This window comes from Mustela putorius, unplaced genomic scaffold (genome assembly GCF_011764305.1).
Source record: "Mustela putorius furo isolate JIRA1106 unplaced genomic scaffold, ASM1176430v1.1 tig00000743_pilon_pilon_pilon, whole genome shotgun sequence".
In the NCBI taxonomy this organism is placed as follows: domain Eukaryota; kingdom Metazoa; phylum Chordata; class Mammalia; order Carnivora; family Mustelidae; genus Mustela; species Mustela putorius.
Window position 1 is genome coordinate 5,218,898 of NW_025421464.1, and position 24,729 is coordinate 5,243,626.

The following is a 24,729-nucleotide window of genomic DNA, read 5'->3' on the forward strand; positions in this document are numbered from 1 at the left end:
TACTGCAGAGTGATTTTTGTTAGATTTCTTTGCCTATTGGAATAAAACTGATAATGTAGCAGGTACCATATAGCATTTTGGCGAAGTCTGTTCAGATGTTGTAACACGAAGGTTATTCATATGTGTTATGAGATTAATGTGACCTCTGAAAACATGATACCTTTAGTAAGTAGTTGTGTTTCTTTTAAAGTTTTAAAGATATTATCACTCTTAAGCTCAGAAAATAAAGATTGATAAAAATTAATAACTCACCAAGGAATAAATAAAACTGCATTTTCCTCGTGTTCTTAATTGTTTTACTCCTCTTTTTTCTTGGTCTAAATTCAATGCAATTCTTTTTTTCCATCAAAAAGCAGATGGATTTTGATCTGTGTAGATAAAGAGAAAACTTACTATGTAATCTTGACTAAGAAATGAAGGCTATCATCTTGAACATAAATAAGACTGTGTGTGTTTCTTAATATTTTAGTTCTCATACATTTATTATTGTGGTTGGAACTCCCTTGTGTTTATGCTTTGAAAAGTTTTGTTGCTTTCATGAAACTGTAAGTTAAATCATAATATCTTCTTGAATTTTAGGTACTTACACTGTGAAATTTTATGATGGAGTAGTTCAGACTGTCAAACATATTCATGTCAAAGCTTTTTCCAAAGATCAGGTGAGAAATGTGGTTTTGTGCTTTGTAGTATGAATAATGCTAACGTTGTAGTTCTGTTTCTCAAATAAAGATGTTTATAGTGACAAAATCTTTATTTCCTTCACCTGACACAATTTCACTAGAAAGCAATACACAAGTTTTCAGAAATTATTAATATTTATCTCTCCCTGCCATTTCCTGTTAATCTGTTTTCCTCATCTTTTCTCAAAACTGTATGGTTAATATTCCTTTTTTTCTCTCTCCCTGTGCCCTGTACCCAGAGGTATTATTCATCATAGGGAACTTGCTAATGCTTGAGGAAACCTAGACTGTATTTTCTTCTCATCTAACTTTGTCCTTCAGCTCAGGACCATGACTTGGTGGTTTCAGAACTATAGTTTGGTATAAATTTGGCAATCACTCGTGCTAGATATGCCTGGTTTGAAAATTTTGTTTCCTGTTGTTCCAGTCACCACGCATGTGTTTGCTTGACCATGAAACAGGAGTTTTGATCCTGGAATATGGGCCATCTAGAAGATGTTGCCCACTCTTTTCATACTTTTTTCCCCTTTGGTCTTTTTTATGTTCACGCCTTCATAGTTGGGAAGGCAGGGTCAAAATTTGGATACTGATGTTTTAAAACTTCTGATTGTTACTACTTGTTCCTTTTGGGTAGTTGTTGATGTGATAGTATTTGGTGATGCTGGAACCTGTTGTGTCTTGTCTTATGATCAAATGCCTCTACTTATCACAAATTAGAGTAAATTCTTCTGTATTTATATTTAGCAATTTCAGAGGGTTATGTTTCATGATATCTTTAAAGGTAGCCTTAAGAGTGTTTTTGCCGTTTGCTGGTTTTCCTTTAAAGAAAACTGAAACAGTTATAAAGCCTTAGCCCTGAAGTTGTTTTCTCTGTAATCATTTGTCCTTCAGGCATCTAATGAGCTGCTATACAGTACTCTAAAATGTTATTTTGTAGAGCCTGTGTCTCTGGATCACAGGGTTGTGAGTTTGAGCCCCACGTGTAGTATAGAGTTTACTTAAAATTAAAAAAAAAAAAGTTATTAGGGCACCTGGGTGGCTTAGTCGTTAAGCATCTGCCTTTGGCTCTGGGCATGATCCCTGAGTCCTGGGATTGAGTCCCACATGAGAGGTTCCCTGTTCAGCAGGAAGCCTGCTTCCCCCTCTCTCACTCCCCCTGCTTGTGTTCCCTCTCTCGCTGTGCTTCTCTCTGTCAAATAAATAAATAAGATCTTTTAAAAAAAAAAAAGTTATTTTGGCTTTAAATTTGGCAATTTTTGTGTTGAGTTTGTGGAATGAGTTAATACAGATAGAGGACTGTGTAGATAAGAACTTGTTCAGAATTGTCAGATTGTATCTAGAACCTCCCCAAATGGAAGTCCAGGGCTCCAGATAACAAACATTCAACTGTTTACTCTGCTGTACTGAATAAATTGATTAACAGCACTTGTGGTGTTTGGGTTGGAGATGAGCATCCTATGAGGGTGGATTGGTGGGTGCTTCATTCCCAATTCCCAGTTATCCCCAAGTGTCTCACCTCATCTCAGATCTGGTGGGTGATCAGGTATAGGCCCGCAGTTCCTGCTTGTGTATGTTTTTTTCCAAGACAGTGTTGTATTTGTATAAATGACTTCTCGGGTCCCCTTGATGAGGGAGCACGAGGCTGGCTGAAGACAAAGCGAAAGCTGGCGCCTTGCACCCCCCTCTCCATCCGCTCCCCCTCAGTCATATGTGTAGCATCCCTTAGGCAGCCCTGACTGCCATGAGCAATAAGCAAATAGTTAACTTGCAGAGCTCACAATCCTGCTAGATAGGAGTCTCCCTTGGCTTACAAATGTCCCAAGTCTCACTAACAAAGACGATTGATAGCAGGATTGTGACATTCCACCAAAAAGTCTCCCAACTATCTTAATGTTAATGGCTGGTCCAAAGACAACATTGATCCAGCCACTAGGGCAAGGCCTCCGGTAGGCCTGGGACATCCTGGCACCTTGTAGGCCCTCTTTAGCATATGAAAACTCCATTGAAACCTCCCTTCCCCTCACCTTCCCCCAACTTCAGGGTACATAACCTGCCACCCCTCACAACCCGGGGCAGCAGCTCTTCCTGCCCACGGGTCCTGTCCCCTTGCTTTAATAAACCACCATTTTGCACCAAAGATGTCTCAAGAATTCTTTCTTGGTCATCGGCTCCAGACCTCAGCCCACCGAACCTCACCTAGGTTCTAGAACTTCATCACCCTCAGCCCTAAGGATCTAGGGTTCCATAATGGCTACATAAAACCTAACTTTTTAAAAAAATTATTTTTTTACAATTGGCCTTTTTTTTTTTTTTTAAGATTTTATTTATTTGACAGAGAGAAAGATTACAAGTAGACAGATAGGTAGGCAAAGAGAGATGGGGGAAGCAGGCTCCCTGCTGAGCAGACAGCCTGATGCGGGGCTCGATCTCAGGACCCTGAGATCATGACCTGAGCCGAAGGCAGAGGCTTAACCCACTGAGCCACCCAGGTGCCCCTTTGCCTTTTTCTTTTAATCCTTCCCTGTTTCAGCTCTTAAAAAAGTACCCCGAAATTAAGAGGCACCTGGGTGACTCAGTCATTAAGCGGCTGCCTTAGGCTCCGGTCATGATCCTGGGGTCCTGGAATCAAGTTCCACATCTGGCTCTCTGCTCAGCAGGAAGTCGGCTTCTCCCTCTCCCACTCCCTTTGCTTGTGTTCTTTCTCTTGCTGTCTCTCTTTCTCTGTTAAATAAATAAAATCTTAAGGGAAAAACAAAGTACCTAGAAGTTAAATACAAGGAAGCTCAAAGAGCCAAGGCAAACTAGCCCAAGATTAGTAGGCTCCCTCCCACAGGAGCCAAAGTCTGGACACTGGGTCTTCACTCAATCTGGTAGCAAAGCTGGTGCAGAATAAGGTGGTTCCAGAGGCTAGTCATAATCCGGCCCCAAGGGACTTTCTACAACAGGGCACCCATGGGGCACCTGGGTGGCTCAGTGGGTTAAGCCTCTGCCTTCAGCTCAGGTCATGATCTCAGGGTCCTGGGATCGAGCCCCACATCAGGCTCTCTGCTCAGCGGAGAGCCTGCTTCCTCCTTTCTCTCAATCTCTCTCTCTCTCTCTCTGCCTGCCTCTCTGCCTACTTGTGATCTCTCTTTGTCAAATAAATAAATAAAATCTTTAAAACAAACAAACAAAAAAAACCAAAAAAAACCAGGGCACCCATAATAGGACCAGGATGTGTAAGAAGTGGTGTGTTTTAGCCTTGTCTAAGAGCTCCCTCCTATAGGCATCTGAAAACTGGGTGCCCTGTGTCCTGTAGGAGGCCAAGCCTAAGGCCCCAGCTCTAGACAAGGTGCCCAAGCAATGGAATGTAGCCCCTGGCCGGACCATGACAGTGAGTGGGTGTCACGTGCCTCCAAAGCTTAACTTCTTAAAAATATTAGTCATAGATAATTTTTAAGGCTTTTTTAGTATATTATTAGAATAGATTTGAGGTTTTTTTTCTGTGTAATTGTGCTGCTCTAAATGTTTCGATAATTTATATACTAGGAACATTAATTTTTTTTGAAGTTATAAAATAATGTATAAGGTATAGGAAATTTGGACACTATAGAAAGCACAAAGAAAGTAAAAATGACGTAATGACGTTGTCTAAATATAGTTGCTCTTAATGTATTGGCTATATCCTGTGTTTTGTTGTTAAATATTTGTATATATTTTTTAAATTGGGGTCATATAGTATATTACTGTTGCATATTTTGCTTTTTTTCCTTAAAAAATGGGGGTTATATCTTGCTCTTCTAACAGAATAACATTTTCTTTTTTCTTTTCTTTTTTTTTTTAAAGGAGTTTATTTATTTATTTGACAGAGAGATCACAAGTAGGCAGAGAGGCAGGGAGAGAGAGAGGAGGAAGTAGGCTCCCCGCTGAGCAGAGAGCCTGATGCGGGGCTTGATCCCAGTACCCTGGGATCATGACCTGAGCTGGAAGCAGAGGCTTTAACCCACGGAGCCACCCAGGTGCCCTAGAATAACATTTTCTTTTTTTTTTTTTCTTAAAAGATTTTATTTATTTATTTGACAGAGAGAGATCACAAGCAGGCAGAGAGAGAGGAGGAAGCAGGCTCCCTGCTGAGCAGAGAGCCCGATGCGGGCCTCGATCCCAGGACCCTGAGATCATGACCTGAGCCGAAGGCAGCGGCTTAACCCACTGAGCCACCCAGGCGCCCTAGAATAACATTTTCTTAAGTTTTTTTTTTTTTTTTTTTTTTTTTTTAAAAGATTTTATTTATTTATTTGACAGAGAGAAATCACAAGTAGGCAGAGAGGCAGGCAGAGAGAGAGAGGAGGAAGCAGGCTCCCCGCTGAGCAGAGAGCCTGATGTGGGACTCGATCCCAGGACCCTGAGATCATGACCTGAGCCGAAGGCAGCGGCTTAACCCACTGAGCCACCCAGGCGCCCAACATTTTCTTAAGTTCTTGATAGTGTATAGGAATATGGCTTTGCTGGCTTTTTAGTATTCTGTAATATGTATATAACTGTTCTGTGTGTAACCAGTTCCCTAAAGGTCATTTATACGGATATTTGTAAATCTGGGTGTCCAAATTTGATTATTCTGTTAGTTCCATTTCTAGGAATTCATTCTAGTTCAAAAGTATTAACTTTTAATTCTTTTGGCATGAATTGAGAATGCTTTCCCTTCCTGCCAAGGTGGTTATAATTCATAGTTCTGCCAGCAGTTCCTGAGGAGTGCTCGTTCTCAAACCTGCTTTCAGAAAATTTGGGGGGCTTGAAAAAATATTTCCTTCTAGGCTCCAGTCATAGGGATTCTCCTTGTTTCATTATTTTTCCTTCTGGGACAAAGTAAGCCTTCACTTTAGGCACTCCTTCCAGCTTTTGGGAGAGATCTGTGTGCCTAGTATGTGCTAGTTGCTGGGGATCCCCCATATGAACATGGTATGTGCTTCCTGCTGTTCTGTAGAGGTCTTGGAAGAGAAATACATCCACAGACTAATTGCGGTTTTGGAAATTCCAGAGCATTCAGAGCTGGCTTTCAGAGCTGTGTCCCACTAGGGCACAGGAGTTTTAGAATTAATTATTTAAAAGTTATTTAGGAAGAAAGTAACCAAGAAGTCGGACTTCTGTCTAGTGGACAAAAACTTCGCTTCACAGTATAGTTGGTGCCTTTGCTGGACTGGGCACAGCCTTTACCCAGTTGAGGAAGCAAAAACCCTACTTCTGGGTTGGACAGTCTTTTTTTGTTTGTTTGTTTGTTTTTAAGATTTTATTTGTTTATTTGAGAGAGAGACAGATAGTGACAGAGATAGCAAGAGAGAGCACAAGCTGGGAGTAGAGGGAGAAGCAGTCTTCCACTGAGCAGGGAGCCAGACATGGGGCTTGATCCCTGGACCCTGGGTTCACGACCTGAGTTGAAGGCAAACATTTAACAGACTGAGCCACCCAGGTTCCCCATGGGTTAGATAATCTTTATAGCTTTCCTGTTCAGCCTTCAGTTACTAGTTTGTGTTCTTCTCCACAAAGGGCATCAGCATCCACTGGCAAACTGAGCCAGGCCTCTGAAAGGCCCTGGGTCTGGTAGTCATGCTTGGGACGAGGAGGATATAACTTGGGGGCATTTTCTTAGAACACCTCTGTCAGAAAGATTGCTTTGCAGAAGTTGTTCCTGGGGTATTTTCTGTCCCTTTAATTATCTAGTGAGTTATTAATAATCAAAATATGGGAGATCACTCTGTCTCAGAAGGAATTGGACAAGATGGTTGTTTCTTTTAAATTTAGGATTGGTTCTCAAGCCTCAGAGTATGGATCAATATTTTCAGTGGTTCTTTCCATTATGTGACACAGCATATGTCCTGTTTTAATTTGTTTGTCTTCATAAGTTTGCAAAATACCATCTGATTTTATATTTGCAAGTAATCACAAAGTGTGTTTCATTGCTATTTTGCTCATTTTAGAATATTGTGGGTAATGCTAGGCCTAAAGAAACAGATCACAAAAGTCTTCCATCGTCTCCTGATAAACGAGAGAAGTTTAAAGAGCAAAGAAAAGCCACTGTCAATGTGAAGAAAGACAAAGAGGACAAAGCCTTAAAGACAGAAAAGCGTCCCAAGCAGCCTGATAAAGAAGGAAAGTTAATCTGTTCTGAAAAGGGTAAGGTGTCAGAGAAGAGCCTTCCCAAGAACGAGAAGGAAGATAAGGAGAACATTTCAGAAAATGACAGAGAGTATTCTGGAGATGCTCAAGTGGATAAAAAACCTGAAAATGACATTGTGAAGAGTCCACAAGAAAACCTGAGGGAGCCAAAAAGAAAACGAGGCAGGCCCCCTTCCATAGCTCCTACTGGTGAGTTTCCTAAGTGGGGTCTGCATTGGGCAATGCCAGAGTATTCTGTGGCTTTGGTGGTTCTTTATCACTTCCATACTAAAGTTCTTCCATTTTTATGATTGACTTTGAATCATCTTGTGATCTGAAAATAAGTTACGTTTGTGGAGCTGGATTTTAAAGGAAACATATCCAGATGAATGTAAGTTGCAAAACAGGTCCTTGACTAAGCTTCTGGGGAGTACATAACTGTCCACAAGATGCTTCAGTTTATTTGGTAAAACCTAATAAGCTAAGGCCTTATGCCTGTGTCTATTCAGATGATCTCAGGTTAAGTAAGCTTAATAGAACCTGGGATTAGGAAATAATAGTTTTCCTGAGAGACATGAAATAGGGAAGAAGTAATTCGATGTGGGTGTCTAACAGAGCCTGGATCAGAGAACACTGGATCTAAGAAGGCATGGTGCATTTTGAAGTTGAGCTATCTGGAGAGTGATTATGGGTTTGACATTTTCATGGTCCAGGTAAAAAACTGAGATGGGTAATGGGTAAGAGTTAAGGTTAAAGGGTACAGATTTAAGGAAGAATGTATGGTTATTTTAAAAAGTTGAAATATGGAATTCTTCGGGAATATCCAAGAGTAAAACACATCCTGAATTTCTTTCTAGATCAAACACTCCTTCTCTTGGTCAGTTAAATGACATGATGAACATTTAGGATCTCTAGTTTGAATGCTGGCAAGGATAATCTGGCAGTGGTCTTTACAAATTCTTGCTTGTATATTTCCTGCATGAATATTGAAAAACTGAGGGACGCCTGGGTGGCTCAGTTGGTTAAGCAGCTGCCTTTGGCTCAGGTCATGATCCCAGTGTCCTGGGATCGAGTCCCACATCGGGCTCCTTGCTCCGCAGGGAGCCTGCTTCTCCCTCTGACTCTTCCTTCCACTCTGTCTGCCTGTGCTCGCCCTCGCTCGCTCTCTCTCTGACAAATAAATAAATAAAATCTTTAAAAAAAAAAAATTGAAAAACTGAATCCTTTAGTACATGTTATTTATTTTTTAGTTTTAGTTTTTAAGATTTTATTTATTTTTACAGAGACAGAGTGAGAGAGAGAACACAAACAGGGGGAGTGGGAGAGGGAGCAGCAGGCTTCCCGCTGAGCAGGGTACCAGATGCAGGGGTCGATCCCAGGACCCTGGGACCATGACCTGAGCCCCAAGGCAGACTCTTTTTTTTTTTTTAAAGATTTTATTTATTTATTTGACAGGCAGAGATCACAAGTAGGCAGAGAGGCATGCAGAGAGAGAAAGAGATGGAAGCAGGTTCCCTGCCGAGCAGAGAGCTCAATGCGGGGCTCAATCCCAGGACCCTGGGATCATGACCTGAGCCTAAGGCAGAGGCTTTAACCCACTGAGCCCCCCAGGTGCCCCCCAAGACAGACTCTTAACGACTGAGCCACCCAGGCACCCCACCTTTAGTACATTTTAGAATGGTATCTACTTTTTCCTCACAAGTTTATATAACTGCAAATGATATATTTAAAATATCTTTTTTTTTTTAAATTTTATTTATTTATTTGAGAGAGACAGTGAGAGAGAGCATGAGCGAGGAGAAGTTCAGAGAGAGAAGCAGACTCCCCGTGGAGCCGGGAGCCTGATGCGGGACTCGATCCCCAGACTCTAGGATCAAGACCTGAGCTGAAGGCAGTCGTCCAACCAACTGAGCCACCCAGGCGTCCCAAAATATCTTTTTTTTTTAAAATTTGAAAATTATTTAATAGATTTTCATTGGAACTGCAGAGCCACAGAGTTAGCTCACTTACTGGTCTTGCATGATGTGGAATGCAGAGTGAATCCTATCAATACAGGCAGCTACATCAGACTTAATTTTTATGGGAGAAAAGTCTGCCTTAATTTATTTCAAATAAATATTCGTATTCATTCCCAGTAGACAGCCTTAAACATCTGAGTTATAACTTTAAGATAGGAAATTAGAAAAAAAAAAGATAGGAAATTAGATATAGTTTGATTTCTTCCCAGATGAATTAAGCCATCTCCTCCTCTAGTGGTGTAACTGCGCAAAAGCTGAGCATGCTGGAATTGCCCCAGGCCTAATTATGGCCTAGACCTGCACTGTCCAGTATGGTAGCCATTAGCCACATGCGGCTGTTGAGTACATGAAATGTGGGTGGTCTAAATTGAGATGTGCTGTGAGTATAAAGTCTACTCTGGTATTCAAATACTAAGTTTAAAAAAAAAAAAATCTCAACTTTTTATGCTGATTGCATGTCAAATGATGTTTTTGGGTCTATTGGGTTAAAATATAGTCTTAAAATTAAATATATCTTTTTTTTAAAGCAGTTAAAAAAAAAAAGATTATTTATTTATTTATTTGACAGACAGAGATCATAAGTAGGTAGAAAGGGCAGGCAGAGAGAGAAAGGAGGAAGAAGCCTCCCCACTGAGCAGAGAGCCCATGAGCTCTCTGAGCTCTCTGAGCAGATGAGCAGAGAGCTCCATCCCAGGACCCTGGGATCATGACCTGAGCCGAAGGCAGAGGCTTTAACCCACTGTGCCACCCAGGCACCCGTACTTTTTTTTTAAACTAAAAAATTGAAAATTACACATGTGGCTTGCATTTGTGGCTCTTGTTATATTTCTGTTGGACAACAGAGGCCTAAATTCACTGGCTTTTTCTATAGGATTCTGGGAGAGAATTAAACCCCAACTGCCCAGAGCATCCGTAGTGAATTGACTCGTCTTCTGTGCGTTGAGAATGGTAGTAGTTGTAAACCATAATTGGGGGAGAATTGAAAAACTTACCTCTGTGTTCTGTGTGTTCAAATGAGGAACTCCAAATGAGAAGGTCTGGAGATTTTAAACCTCTGGGCAGTATGCCATGTTAAGATGTAGGATGATCCCTGGGGCAAATAATACATTATATGTTAATTAAAAGTACTATTAACAATTAATTAAAAAAGATGTAGGATGACTGTTAGGCCTTTTTTTTTTTAAAGTGGAAGGCGGGTACTTATGCAGGGAGGGGTGGAAAATTACTTTGAATCATCCTGGGAGAAGTCTGATGTGTCCTCATTTCAGGTTAGAAAATCATGTATATGGGAATTGAGTGCTCTGAAACAGATTTCCCTTTAGCTGTTCATGCTCTGGCTTGTACCCTCCGGAAAGTATGTACTGGGGTAGTTGTATTCAACTTTGCCTACTGCCCCTATGAAGCCACATGACTTCACTCAGATTAAAAAAGGTAGGGAGGCCTTCAGTTTATTGCTTTCATTTTGTAAGTGTAAGTTTCATACCAGATCGATTTAATAGAGAAATAGTGTTTTCCAAGTTTTCCTGAGGCATTTCTCCCGAGTCAGAATCTCTGGAATTGTTAACAACCTTCCCAGATGATTTTTAACCATAAGAAGAGTTTGGGAAACACTAATGTTCTGTGTAGTCAGCCCTGGTTTGTATGTGGTATCAAAGTGAAGAATGCTCACTAGATTTCTTCTGTGTAGTTCAGATGTCCTTTAAAAATTGCTTGGAAAAAGCTCATTGACCCAGTGGAGCATTGAGCTCTCTAAAGTTTACAGACTCGATTGGAACAGAATCTGAGTTATTTAGGGAGGGTTGTTTGTATTTGTGTCTAATTTGGAATGTGTATGATTTCCAAGTTCTCACCACTTGGAACAAAATAATGTTGGCACATTGGGAAAATTGAACACAGCCAAGGAGTTCAGCATACTCCTTAGGTTTGCCTCCTCAGAGCTCAGCCCTTCTCTTGTTGGGCTTTTCAACATGGCCGATCTGAAGCTAGTGGTCCTCAATGAATCTTCTTCCCCAGTCCCCAAATCCCCTGCCCTCTGCGGGCCACCCCTTTAACTCTTTACCCCTTTCTCCCTCTCTCTCCTTTCAGCCTTCATCAGCCCCCTTAGCCCTACCTTCATCCCAAGCTTTCCTAGTTTCATTTGTTTTGTTTTTTCCTTCTGTCTGTTTTTTGGATTCTCATCTTTCATGATTGGGGAGAGCTTCTTAAATGTTGGGTTTAAAAATAAAGAGTGAATACTATCCAAGCATTTAGTGTCTGCATTGCTAAATTATGTTAGAGCTGGATTTGTTGGGATCAGCAGCCTTGCCTGAAACACTCACTATCAAGTAGCATGGTCTCCTGAGATTTTTCTGAAATTGTTTTTAAGAGGTTATAAATGTTGACATTCTTTTTGGTTCCCTCATAACTAGGACCAATGCCAACCTAACTAATTTAGCAAGTAGGGATTGAAAACAACACTCAAGCTGTAGTCCCAGGTACACACTTTAGGAATTATCCTGAATGGTGGATTTCCTGAGTATTGGTTAAGTCAAGTTTTGATGAGGAGATTTGATGGTGATAAAAATGACTTTTTAAAAATTGCCCTTGCACCTTCATGTTTTAAAGTAGTCATGTTGGGGGTGCCTAGGTGGCTCAGTCAGTTAAGTTTCTGCCTTTGGCTCAGGTCATGATCCTTGGGTGCTGGATTGAATCCCGCATTGGGCGCCCTGCTCAGCAGGGGGTCTGCTTCTCTCTCTCTATCTGCCCCTCAAACCTGCCCACCCCTGCTCCTGCTCATTTTCTCCCTTTATCTCTCAAATAAATAAATAAAATCTTTTCTTAAAAAGGGGGAGGGCAGGATAAAGAGAAGGGAGAAACAGACTCCACACCAAGCAGGGAGCCTGAAGCAGGGCTGGAACCCAGGCCTGCATCCTAGACCATGACCTGAGCCTGACCTGAGCTGAAGACAGACGCTTAACTGGTGGGGTGCCCTGACCTACCCATGTGCCCCTAAATAAAGAAAAAAAAATTTTTTTTTAAAGATTTTATTTATTTATTTGACAGAGATCACAAGTAGTCAGAGAGGCAGGCAGAGAGAGAGAGAAGAAAGCAGGCTCCCTGCTGAGCAGAGAGCCCGATGTGGGGCTTGATCCCAGGACGCTGAGACCATGACCTGAGCAAAAGGCAGAGGCGTTAACCCACTAAGCCACCCAGGCGCCCCTAAATAAAGAAAATCTTAAAAAGAAAAAATTAAGTCATGTTGGGGCTTAGTGTTTTATTTTTATTTTTTAGTTTTTTTTGAAGATTTTTTTTTTTTTAATTTGTGAGAGAGAGAGAGTGTGCACATGCACAAGCCCCAGGAGAGAGGCAGAGGGAGAAGCAGGCTCCCTGCTGAGTAAGGAACCCGATGCAGGGCTGGATCCCAGGACCCTGAGATCATGACCTGAGCCAAAGGCATCAGACTGAGCCACCTAGGTGTCCCTGGGGCTTAGTGTTTAAAAGATAGGATTTTAAGAGAGAAGTGTATACAGAACTGGGTCATAAGAGAACCCCCCCCCCCAAAAAAAAAGATGAAGGAAGGGGCACCTATTTGGCTCAGTTGGTAGAGCATGTGACTCTTGATGTTGGGGTCATGAGTTTGAGTCCCATAATGGATGTAGAGATTACTTAAATACATCTTTTAAAAAAAGAGGGAAAAAGAGATGCAGGAGTTCCGTCTATAGAGTGTCAGCATGTCATTAAGGAAGTAGTTTCACCCATTACACTTATATTTTCTTATTAGCCCTTTGGGGGTCTGTTTATCATGCAAGTGTATGTGTATGGTTTATTTCTATATAATCAGGGGCATTGGGCACGAAGAAATTACGTAACTTCTTTTGTGTGGTTTTATATACACTATAGGTGTGGATTCAAACTCTCAAACTTTGCAACCAATAACATTGGAATTGAGAAGGCGGAAAATATCGAAAGGAAGTGAAGTCCCATTAAAACGTCCCCGGCTTGACAAAAATTCATGTGAGTCTCCAGTCTGTGTACGTGTGACTAGAACTTGATGTTGATTGGGTTAGCCTCCTGTGTATTCATGTTGTTTCCTATTTCCAAAAATAGGCTCTAATGCTGTTTTTGGTCATAGGAGCTAATGTGGTTGGTTTGGGTTGGATAAGAAAGAGTTTTGCTTGAAGAAAAATAAATCCCAAAGCAGAAACTATATTAACGTTGGATTCAGTGGTTTCTTCTTCATGCCCATAAACTACATTTCCATTGGAAATTTAATGGCTTAGGAAGGGATGGTTTTCATATGTTGAGTAAAACTTGAAAAATGTTATTTGTTGATTGAAAAAAAAAAATACTTTGGCTCCAAAAATGATTTGTGATTTTTCTAAGGGTTTGTAAACCTGACTGACTTTGAAGATTAGTACATAAACTTGTAAGTTGGGAAGCCCCAAAGTAGAATTTAGTTGTCAAGATTGGGGCATGACCTAAAACAGATTTTTCAGACCATGAATAAGGATGATTCTCTCTAGGCAGAGAGAGTCCCTTTATTAATAATAGAAAGGATATTTCCTTTTATCACTGGTCTAGTATTCTGGATATTTTTGTAAGGCCCTTATAGAGGTAACCAGCCCAGAAATATGTATTACCAGAGTTATTTCTGCTTATTGGGTTCTTGACCATAACTCTCTTAATGGTTTTATAGCCCAGGAAAAGTCAAAAACCTATTCGGAAAACACTGACAAGGACTTATCAAGGAGAAGGTCCTCCAGGCTGTCCACTAATGGGACACACGAGATCCTAGATCCTGACTTGGTTGTGTCAGATTTGGTTGATACGGTTAACATTGATCCTTTGCAAAATACATCATCCAGTAACAAGGAATCTGAGGAAGGTGAGTCAGAGTCTGTTCTAGAATGGTCTTGCCAGCTTGCCTCTCTAGTGAGAACCAATCTAAATCATTATATACAACCTCCACAAGTTTTATTTTATTTTATTTATTTATTTTTTTTTAAAGATTTTATTTTTATTATTTATTTGACAGAGAGAAATCACAAGTAGGCAGAGAGGCAGGCAGAGAGAGAGAGAGTGCAGGCTCCCTGCTGAACGATGTGGGACTATCCAATGACCTGAGCCGAAGGCAGTGGCTTAACCACTGAGCCACCCAGGCGCCCCTCCACAAGTTTTAGATTGTGTTGAAATTAAATTTTTGAATGGGTAACAGTGTTTCTTACACTCTTTTTCACTGGCAATTCAGTAGACAAACTTTCTGAACACGTTTGTGATTGTTTTTACTTGAATATGTCTGAATGTTGGGTTGGAGGTACAGTGCTTAAAGAGTCCTGTCCCTCTCTGTTTCTGGTGCCATCTTGCTCCAGTGCCTCTGCCTTTTTGTCAACACTTCTAGAAAATCCTCTATTTACTTTGGTCTTCTAGAAAATCCTCTATTTACTTTGGTCTTTTTTTGGCCTTTTTCTTTGAGATGCTCATAGCCCTGGCTGTATGTGCTGGAACCTTTGAATGTATTCTCGTATGCGGTGCGGTGGGTTTCCTCTAAAAAGTCCCTGGATATCTTAGTCTGCTGTGGGACTTTTGGTTGATTACATATCTGATATGTTACCTGGGCTCTCTTTTTTTTCTTCTAGGTCAGTTAAAATCTCCTTTGGAAGCTGACCAGGTCTCATCTGCACTGACTTGCCACTCCTTTGGTGATGGATTGGGGGCTGCAGGCTTGGAATTGAACTGCAAGTCAATGGGAGAAAACAGTATGAAGACGGAACCGGCTTCTCCTCTTGCTGAGTTACAAGAGATTTCTACTGTGGCAGGTTCCTATTAGTGTTAACTTAATTGTCTTCTATATATACTTTTGCTTCTGCTTTGATGGTGAATTTAAAACATGTACTTTTCTATGATGTTTTTTCACCTTATTAATATTTCCTTATTTTAATGCTATATCCTTTTTATTTCTGATATTGCTAATTTGTGTTTCCTCTCTCTTGATTAATATAGTTTGGGGATTTATTAATTTTGTTGATGGTTTCAAAGAACCAGTGTTTTACCTTAATTTTCCCTGTTCGTCTTTTTAAAATGCCATTGATTTCTGTTTTTTTAAATCTTTTTTTTTTTTTTAAAGATTTTATTTATTTATTTGACAGACAGAGATCACAAGTAGGCAGAGAGGCAGGCAGAGAGAGAGAGAGGGAGAGAGAGGGAAGCAGGCTTCCTGCGGAGCAGAGAGCCCGATGCGGGGCTCGATCCCAGGACCCTGAGATCATGACCCGAGCCGAAGGCAGCAGCCCAAACCACTGAGCCACCCAGGCGCCCCTTTTTAAATCTTTTTTAAAAAATTTCTGTTCTAATCTTATTTTCTTCCTTTACATTTTTTTTTTAGAAACTTAGGTCATTTAAAAAAACACAAAACCCCAAAAACTTAGGTTATTAGTTTGGAACTTCTTTTCTAGTATTAGCATTTAAAGTTACAAATTTACCACTAAGCCCTGCTTTTACCAATTCTGATATGTTGTATTTTCAGTTTCATTCAATTCAAGATATATTGTGATTTATTTGTTGATGGTGGGTTAACTTTGGAGTGTTTTGTTTCATTTCCAATTATTGGGCTTTTTAGAGATACTTTATTGTTACTGATTTGTAATGTAATTCTACACTCTATATGATTTTAGTCTTTTAAAATTTGTTGGGACTGATTTTATGGCCCAGCATGTGATCTGTTTTGGTAAATGCTCCATATACACTTGGGAAAAAAAGTGTATCATCATATATCTGTTCTTTGTGTCAATTAGATCAAAGTGAATGATGGTGTTTTCTAGACATTTATTATTATTATTACTACTACTACTACTACTACTACTACCATCATCATCATCATCATCATAATCATCTAATTCTATCAATTTCTAAAAGAGGGATGTTGATAATCTCTAACCATGATTGTGGATTTGTCTATTTCTCCAATGAATTCTGTCAGTTTTGCTTCATGTATTTTGAAGTTTTGTTATTAGGGGCATACACATTTATAATTGTTATGTCCTCTTGGTGAATTACCCCTTTGTAATGTGAAATATCATGCTATTTTTGGTAATAGACTTTGACTTGAAGTCTGTTTTATCTGATACTAGTACAGATACTTTTGCTTTCTGTATGCAGGGTGTATCTATTGCTGTCACTTTTCTTTCAACATAACTATGTCTTCAAATTCAAAATTTGTCTTTTATAGATAGTATGTACCTCTAGTTGGGTTTTGGTTTTAACTGCAATGTGTAGTTTGTTTACATTAAAGGTATTTATTGATACAGTTGCTTTTAGATCTACCACTTTGCTTTTTGTTTCCCATTTATCCTGTGTTTTGTTCTTTTCCACCTTTCCTATTTTTTTAGGTTAATTTTCTTTTTCAAATTTCATTTTAATTTAGCTATTAGCTATACTTCTTAGCATTTATTTTAGAGGTTACTTAGGGATTATGATGTATATATCCTTAACTTCTCACAGTTTACTTTTCTTTTTTATTTTATTTTTTTAAGATTTTTTTTTTAAATTTATTTGACAGACAGAGATCACAAGTAGGCAGAGAGAGAGAGGGAAGCAGGTTCCCTGCTGAGCAGAAAGCCCGATGCGGGGCTCAATTCCAGGATCCTGGGATCATTACCTGAGCTGAAGGCAGAGGCTTAACCCACTGAGCCACCCAGGCGCCCCTCACAGTTTACTTTTAATATTGAACCACTCTATATAAAATCTGTAGCCTATTAATCCTTCCCCCTTTTATGCTCTACCTGTCTCATGATATATCTATATATGCTATAAAATTCACAATACAGTATTATAGTTTTTGCTCTTAATAACTAGGTATTATAAAGATGAGGAGGACAAACGGGGCTTATTTATGTACATATTTACAATTTCCACTTCTTCGTATCTTCCTATTTCTTTTTAGCCTAAAATTTTTCCTGTAGTTTTTCTTGTAGTGTAGGTTTCCTGGTGACAAATTCTCTTGGTTTTTATTTATCTCAACGACTTTATTTAACCTTCAAACTTTAAAAATATTTCCACTGGCTATATAATGTCGAGTTTACAGTTTTTTTGTTTTGTTTTGCTTTTCTTTTTAGGTACTGTAAACGTGTTTCACAGTCTTCTGGCCTCTGTTTCTGAAGGGAAGTTAGTGATGATTCATATTGTTGTTTCCCTATATATAATGTGTTTTCCTTTTGGTTGCTTTTGAGATTTTTCTCTTTATCATTGCTCTTTAGCAGTTTGACTATAATGTATTTTTTTTTGCCATCTGAATTCTTTTTTAAATTAATTAATTAATTATTTTTAAAATAATTAAAAAAATTTTTTATAAACATATAATATATTATTAGCCCCAGGGGTACAGGTTTGTGAATCGGCAGGTTCACACACTTCACAGCACTCACCATAGCATACACCCTCCCCAATGTTCATAACCCCACCACCTTCTCCCTACCTCCCTCCCCCTGGTAAACCTCAGTTTGTTTTGTGAGATTAAGAGGCTTTTATGGTTAGTCTCCCTCCCGATCACATCTTGTTTCTATAATGTATTTTTTTTAACCTATTTGAGAGTCATTGAGCTTGCATTTGAAAAGTGATTTTTTTAATCAATTTTCAAGTTATTATTTCTATATTTTTTTTCTTTCCCATTCTCTATGTTCCTATCTTCGTTTCTTGATGATTCACATTAGAATTTGGTTAGATCTGGGGCACCTGGATGGCTCAGAGGGTTAAGCCTCTGCCTTCAGCTCAGGTCATGATCTCAGGGTCCTGGGATCGAGCCCTATGTTGGGTTCTCTGCTCAGCGGAGAGCCTGCTTCCCCATCTCTATCTGCCTGCCTCTCTGCCTACTTGTGATCTCTCTGTCAATAAAAAAAAAAAAAAAAATCTTAAAAAAAAAAGAATTAGGTTAGAGCTTTTGATACTGGGCCACAGGTCACTGGGACTTACTGACTTTTTCTTTTCATCCTTTCCCCCCCTTTTTTCAGATTGAATAATTTCTATTTCCAAATTCTTTCTACTCTCAATTCTAGTCTGCTGTTATGCCCATCCAGTGAATTTTTTATTTCTGATGTTTTTTATTTTTATTTTTAATTTAATTTTTTAAAGATTTTTATTAAAAAAAATTTTTTTTAAAAAAATTTATTTATTTATTTGAGTCAGAGAGAGAGCTTATAAACAGGGGGAGCAGCAGAGAGAGGAAGAGGGAGAAGCAGGTTCTCCAGAGAGCAGGGAGCCCCTCCATCCCAGGACCCTGGGATCATGACCCGAGCCAAAGGCAGATGCTCAACTGACTGAGCCACCCAGGTGCCCCTAAAATTTTTATCTTAAAGATTTTATTTGACACAGAGAAAGAGAGAGAGACAGAGAGGAAGCAAGTGCAAGCAGAGGGAATGGGAGCGGGAAGGGAGAAGCAGGCTCCCCCTCCCCCCTGAGCAGGGAGCCCAATGCTGGGCTTCATCCCAGGATACTGGGATCTTGACTAAAGCTGAAGGTAGACGCTTAACCAACTGAGCCACCTAGGCACCCCATTTCTGATGTTTTTTAGTTCTGGAATTCCCCCTTTTCCCTCTAGCTTCTCTGCTGAGATCTTGGAGTCTATAAATTGATTATGAACATAGTTTTAATTGTTGCTTTAAAAGTCCCTGTCTACCAAGTTCAGCAGCTAGATTATTTTGAAACAGTTAATCCCCATTGATTTTTTTTTTTTTACTCCTGCCTGCAGATCACATTTTCCTTTTCTTCACATATTTTTGTACTGCATCCTGCACATGGTGTCTGCTGTGTTGTTGAGCTTGGATTACATTATGTTCCTCCAAAGAATGCTGATTGCTTTGTTCAAAAGGGCTATTAATTTGGCTTAACTCAAATTCCACCTTTTTTTCCTCTGCAATTGCAGCAACTGAAACCTCTGTTTAGTTCTTTTAGCTTTCGTTGGGCTGCTTGAAACATTCAAAGATCTGCCAGAAATTTAGGCAGAGTTAATATGAAGAAATTGAGGCCACCCTTTTGTGGCTCTCTTCTTTAGGACTTTCTCCCTCATTTTCCAGCTATTATAGTTACACTGAACTCTACCTTTTATTTCTTCAACCAGTAAGACTAAATTTCTTACTTGAGCTGTAGCTACCTGGTGTTACTGACAAGCCTGCTTTTTGGTAAAAATCCTTAAAATATGGGAAACTTACCTAGTGCCCTTCTCTTACTTCAGATATCTAGCTCTTGTTTCTGTGGGCTTTTTGTTACTCTTTAGTGTCTTTTCATATTTTTTTTTTAATTTTTTTTCCTACTTTATAGTGTTTGTATGCAGAAGTGATGTTCCACTATGAGCATTTCTAACTACTAAAAGAGAACATGTTATGGTAATAGGCAGCCTAGGAAGTTGTACACATTTAGTGCTACACAGAGGAATTTTTTTCTTTTAAGTAGTGATTGCTTGTTGCATTAATAGCTACTTGGATGTAACATTTCAGTAACGTTATATTTGTGGTAAATGTTCAGCATCGAGGATGGTGCTGGCCATGAATAAATCTTGATCCTAGCCTTTTACAGTGAGGACATCTAACCCACTTTTTTTGTGCATATGGGTATTTATTTTTTATTTTCATTTTTTAAAAGCACTATAAAAATAATACAGATACACTGATCATAAAAGTGTCATAAAGAGGTATTAGGAGTTAAAGGGAGAAGTGTCTTTTATCTTGCTTCTTTTCCCTTGGGTAAACCTCTTTTATTCATTTGTTATTTTTCCAAACCCTATTTTATATTTTTACATGGGTAAGGAAGCAGTTAAGATTTTATTTTTTTATTTTTATATTTTTTTTTAAGATTTTATTTATTTATTTGACAGAGAGAAATTACAAGTAGATGGAGAGGCAGGCAGAGAGAGAGAGAGAGAGGGAAGCAGGCTCCCTGCTGAGCAGAGAACCCGATGCGGGCCTCGATCCCAGGACCCTGAGATCATGACCTGAGCCGAAGGCAGCGGCTTAACCCGCTGAGCCACCCAGGCGCCCAAGATTTTATTATCTTTAAATGCAATTGGTATAATTCTAGGCTTATTGTTCTCTTACTTTTGTAATCTTCTTGAGATCTAACTTTTTCAGTACACTTGTTTCATTCTTTTTAATGACTGAATATTAATGTCTTATAAGAATGTTCCATCATATATTTAACCATTTCCCTTTTGATGGACATTAGAGGGTTTCTGCACAATCAGTGTTTTCAAACAATGATGCAGTGGTATTCCTTGAATATATTTTTCACTGTTTGGTGAATAGCCCTTTGGGATAACTTTTTTTGAGTGTAATTGCTGGATTTAAGGGAATGCACATTTTAAATTGTATTAACAAATTACCCTCCAGAATGACCATTCCACTTAATAGTTTGACCAAGAGTTATGGTAGAGTACATTTTCTCTTACATCCTTACCATCTATGGGTGTTAGTCATCTTTTAATTTTCTCAAATATTTGTTAACATTGTGGTTATTGAATATTTTTATCTATTCTGTGAATTTTCTTTGCTCATTTCCTTTTGGGTTGTTTTTATTATTGATTTGCCAGGTTTACTTTGTACATTATGGATACTGATCCTTGGTCTTTTGTATAAATTGTACTTTATTTTCTTTTGGTCTTTTGCTTGTCTTTTATTTATTGTAGTTCATAATTCTGAAATTAAGAATTTTGAATCTATTTTAGGAAATATAGCTGTGATCATAATAAGTATATAATCAATATTATTACATATGTAATTTACCATAATTTAAAAATCACATTAATTATTGCTTAAGCCACCCTTTAAAACTTTTAATGAAAGTATTTCCCACTGATAGCTCATACCCCGAAGTTCTTGATCAACATCTATCTTTAGAAATTTCTTTATTTTGCCGAGTTTGACTTACCATGAATTGAAAGGGGTAGAGTACGAGAAAAGGGAATTATGTGTAGGTAAATTCTGGCATTTCCTAGATGTCTGTGATGGCCTAAGGGCTTACAGGGTAGCTTTCTTCTGGACTACAGCAGACCTAATGAGGGGAAGACATAGCATTTTGGAAAATTTAGCCAGAAATGAGTTGTGGAATCAAATCTCATGAGATTCTATTGATGACATGGGTTTAGATCTGGGAAGTGTTCCTTTGGTAAATATGGGTGATCTGTAATCTTCTCTCTTTCCAGAATGTGAAGAGTTATATGGTCTTGTTCTTAAAATAAAACTTATGTACATAAGAGCCCAGAGGAAGAATGAAGCTTGAGGAGATTTATGGGTTGCCAGTTCTTCCCTGGAGAAAAATATGCTGAGAAGTTCTTTTAGTGAGAAACGTGGGGAAAATAGTAAAGGTTAAATGAAATTGTCTTCCTGCAGTTAGGGCAGGAAAGGTGAGAAGAGATTTTGCTAACAAGCTTTGATTGCATATCCTTTTTTGCTCAGTTGAAACACCTAAACAACCTGCTAATTACCCAGGCACTGTGCTAAAATAAGTAGTATCACTGATACAAAATCAGAAAGTGGCTTCCGGAAGACTATCCTAACTTATGACATGACATTTAAGCTGAATATATATATTTTTTTAATTTAAATTTAATTAGTCAACATATAGTACATCATTAGTTTCAGATGTAGCGTTCAGAAGTTTTTAAGCTGAATCTTGATGGATGAATAGGACTATACCATGAGTTATAGATGGGGTCTGCGTATTCCAATAGAGGGAACAACATAAGCAAAAGTGTGGCACATTTCCTATTATGTTATTTCATTGGAGAGAAGGTAGTCAATTGAATATTTGATGATTCTGTATTTTGACACTAATACTTGGGACTTTATTTAATTTTAGCATCACAAAATTTGTACATTTATATCTTCATTTGTGTTGTACTAAATCTAAGTCTAATTTATATATATAACAATAAATATAAGATTTGAAAGTCTTTATTTTTCTTCTAGAAGGTCAGATTCCAAATATTAGGAGTGGTTTAAATTATAAATAGAAAATTTTACTTTGTTAAGAGGTGAATGATCTTAAAAAAATTTTTTTTGAAGATTTTATTTATTTATTTAACAGCAAGAGAAGGAACCACAAGCAGGGGAAGTGGGAGAGGGAGATGCAGGCTTCTCAGTGAGCAGGGAGCCCAATGTGGGGCTCAGTTCTACGACCCTGGGATCATGACCTGAGCCAAAGGCAGACGCTTACCCAGCTGAGCCACCCAGGTGCCCCTTATTTTATTTTATTTTTTATGTAGGCTTCATGCCCAGTATGGAGCCTAATGTGAGGCTTTGACTCATGACCCTGAGATCAAAAGTCAGACGCTTAACTGACTGACTAGTCGGGTTCCTCCCTTATTTCTTTTTATTAAGTAGGTCCCACATTCAGTGTGGAGCCCAGTGCCGGGCTTGAACTCATGACACTGAGACCAATTGGATGCTTAACAACTGAGCCACCTAGATGCCTGTTTGGTGGGAGGAGGGGTCTTGACCACATACCATGTGGTTAACATAAACAGTATAGCAAAGCAGGGTTTTGTTTTTTTTTTTTTTAAGATTTTATTTATTTATTTGACGGAGATCACAAGTAGGCAGAGAGGCAGGCAGAGAGAGAGGGGGAGGCAGGCCCCCCCCCCCCGAGCAGAGAGCCCAATGCGGGGCTCCATCCCAAGACCCCGAGATCATGACCTATGGAGAAGGCAGATGCTTAACGACTGAGCCACCCAGGCACCCCTCTTTTTGTGTGTAAATATTTTCCCTTTTCTTGCTGAGCTTTCTGTCAGGGGCAGCACTCCCCTCCCAATCTACTTCTCTGTCATGTGGGAGAAATGAAGTTGATGTTCAGATGAGGTAGAAATTTAGTCGTGGAACCTGGTTGTCTGTGTTGGTGTGGAGAGCTCTAGATGACAGCCATGTTCCTTATAATTCAGAAGACCAGGCTCTTAAATTATATTGTCTTGAGGGTGATGTTAAATGAGACATCACTTGAAATTGGTAATGAACTAACTGTTCCTACATCACTGGGAAATATGCTATGCAGGTAAAAGAAGTGAGGAGACCAGGCCAGAGGCTATATCCAGTGCCTGATATTTATTTATTTATTTATTTACTTACTTACTTACTTTTTAAAGATTTATTCACGTATTTGACAGAGAGAGCGCAGGAGAGCGTGCACAAGCAGGGGGAGCAGCAGAGAGAGGGAAAAGCAGGCTCGCCACAGTGCAGGGAGCCTGATGGGGGCTCGATCCCAGGACCCTGGTGCCCTACCTAGGTGCCCCCTCCACTGCTTGTTTTAAAGTTTACATATTTTGTGGGGTTTTAAGTTCTTTCCAAAATACACACACATACAATTTCTGTCTTCTCAGTTAGTTAAGCTGTGTCTTTGGTTTGTGGAGAGGATGGAAATAAGGTAAAATGAGGGTACGACAGATGAGCTTTAGGAAAGGATGATAAGATTTCATGTCTTCTTTTGCTTCTTCAGGTTACACAGAGGATTTTCTGGGGAATAATTTTGAAACCACCGCAGTTAAGTGAAGCACTTGCCCATTTTTCTGAGAGGTTATAGCAGTGGTAGAGGTCAGATTACCTTGAGTTTGAACTAGGAAGAATAAATGCTCTGGGCTATTTGCTTTGATGACTTAGAAGCCAGAGGAGAATACTGTTGAAATTCTGCTACTTGGGTAGGCCATTTGTTTTTGTTATAAAATAAAATTATTACTGAAGATGTCCTTAGAAGTTCAGAGATCTCAAATTATTCTCTAAATCTGGGCCCAACCTATTTGGTCATTCAGAGGTTACCAGAGCTTTTGAAAATGGGCTGTATTCCATTCATTTGTTTTTGTCAACAAATATTTAGTGCTTTCTAAGTGTCAGACTATTCTCTCTCATTTGTGAATGTTCTACATGAACCACAGAAAAAGTAAGAGAGAAGACCTAAGAGAGGCACAGCAATTTTTTTCAGCTTTTTTTTTTTTTTTAAACTATGTACCTGTTTGAAATGGGACACTTCGCTGTGTGGTTTAGGTCAGTGATTCTAACCCATAGAGTCTTGATATGTTGTCAGTTATAAAATGAATAGGAAGTTATCTGTCAATAAAATACTGAATGTTTACAAATGATTTACTTGTAAATTAATCAGGTATGTTTTAGAGTAATGCCTATGATAGTTTTTGCAAATGATTTATTTTAAGAATGAATCAGGTCCATTTTTGTGTAATGCCTACAGTAGTTTAGCCTTCATGTACTTGTGTTCTCTGTTTTCTTAAGTAGAGGAGTCATAGGGTTATAGTCATTATAGTTTGGGAAGTTGTAAGTGTCTATGGTTTGCCATCAGACGTGTACTGGTGGAGAATTGCTTGAGAATTCGTTGTTCTAGGGTTAGAGAAATGAATGAGACATCTGGTCAATGCTCTACATCTTTCTGTCTAGAGGGAATTGATAAGACTGCAGTTGTCTCTAATATAAAAGTAATACATGCTTTAAACTATGGGAGAGAATACTGACAGTAATAATGTGTGCCTGCCACATGAAAGTTGAACTCAGGATTCAACTTGTTGAGCCCTTACTATATGCCCATGAGCTCTGTTAACTGTTGAGTATATCATGATACATGGGGCACTCTTGCTTTTAGTGTTCAGTAAGTGGTGTTTGGATCTGACTCTGGAAGAGAGGTGATATTTAGGTTGGTGGTTTGGGGGCAGAGGTGGAAGAAGGTGGTACTTTCACAGGACCTTGAAGGACGAGTAGCAATTAGGCATTTGGAGATGGAAGCGGAGCAACGTCAACAGTGTCATAGTCGCAGAGTCTTTTCTGAGACTGTTAGGTGTGCTTTCTGACTTAATTGCAGGCTTTCTGAACTTGGTTAAGGCTGAGCAGATAAGTTGCTGCCAGACTGAGGTCAGTTGCTTTGAAGAATTGATGGGACTACTGACAGTG

The 24,729-nt window shown here is 39.1% G+C and overlaps 1 protein-coding gene across 8 annotated transcripts in view; it reads left to right on the forward strand.

Moving 5' to 3' along the window:
* Positions 1-24,729, forward strand: part of PHF20 (PHD finger protein 20) — a 148,686-nt gene that overhangs the window by 68,365 nt on the left and 55,592 nt on the right. For 4 of the 8 annotated variants that reach the window (XM_045084145.1, XM_045084142.1, XM_045084143.1 and 1 more), the window contains 4 exons: positions 6,632-7,019; positions 12,707-12,820; positions 13,503-13,691; positions 14,443-14,622. In XM_045084145.1, coding sequence (XP_044940080.1) covers positions 6,632-7,019; positions 12,707-12,820; positions 13,503-13,691; positions 14,443-14,622 — 871 coding nt within the window. Of the gene's footprint in view, positions 1-579; positions 660-6,631; positions 7,020-12,706; positions 12,821-13,502; positions 13,692-14,442; positions 14,623-24,729 lie in introns of all 8 variants that reach the window. The other 4 variants (XM_045084140.1, XM_004746515.3, XM_045084146.1 and 1 more) reach the window with 2 other exon arrangements.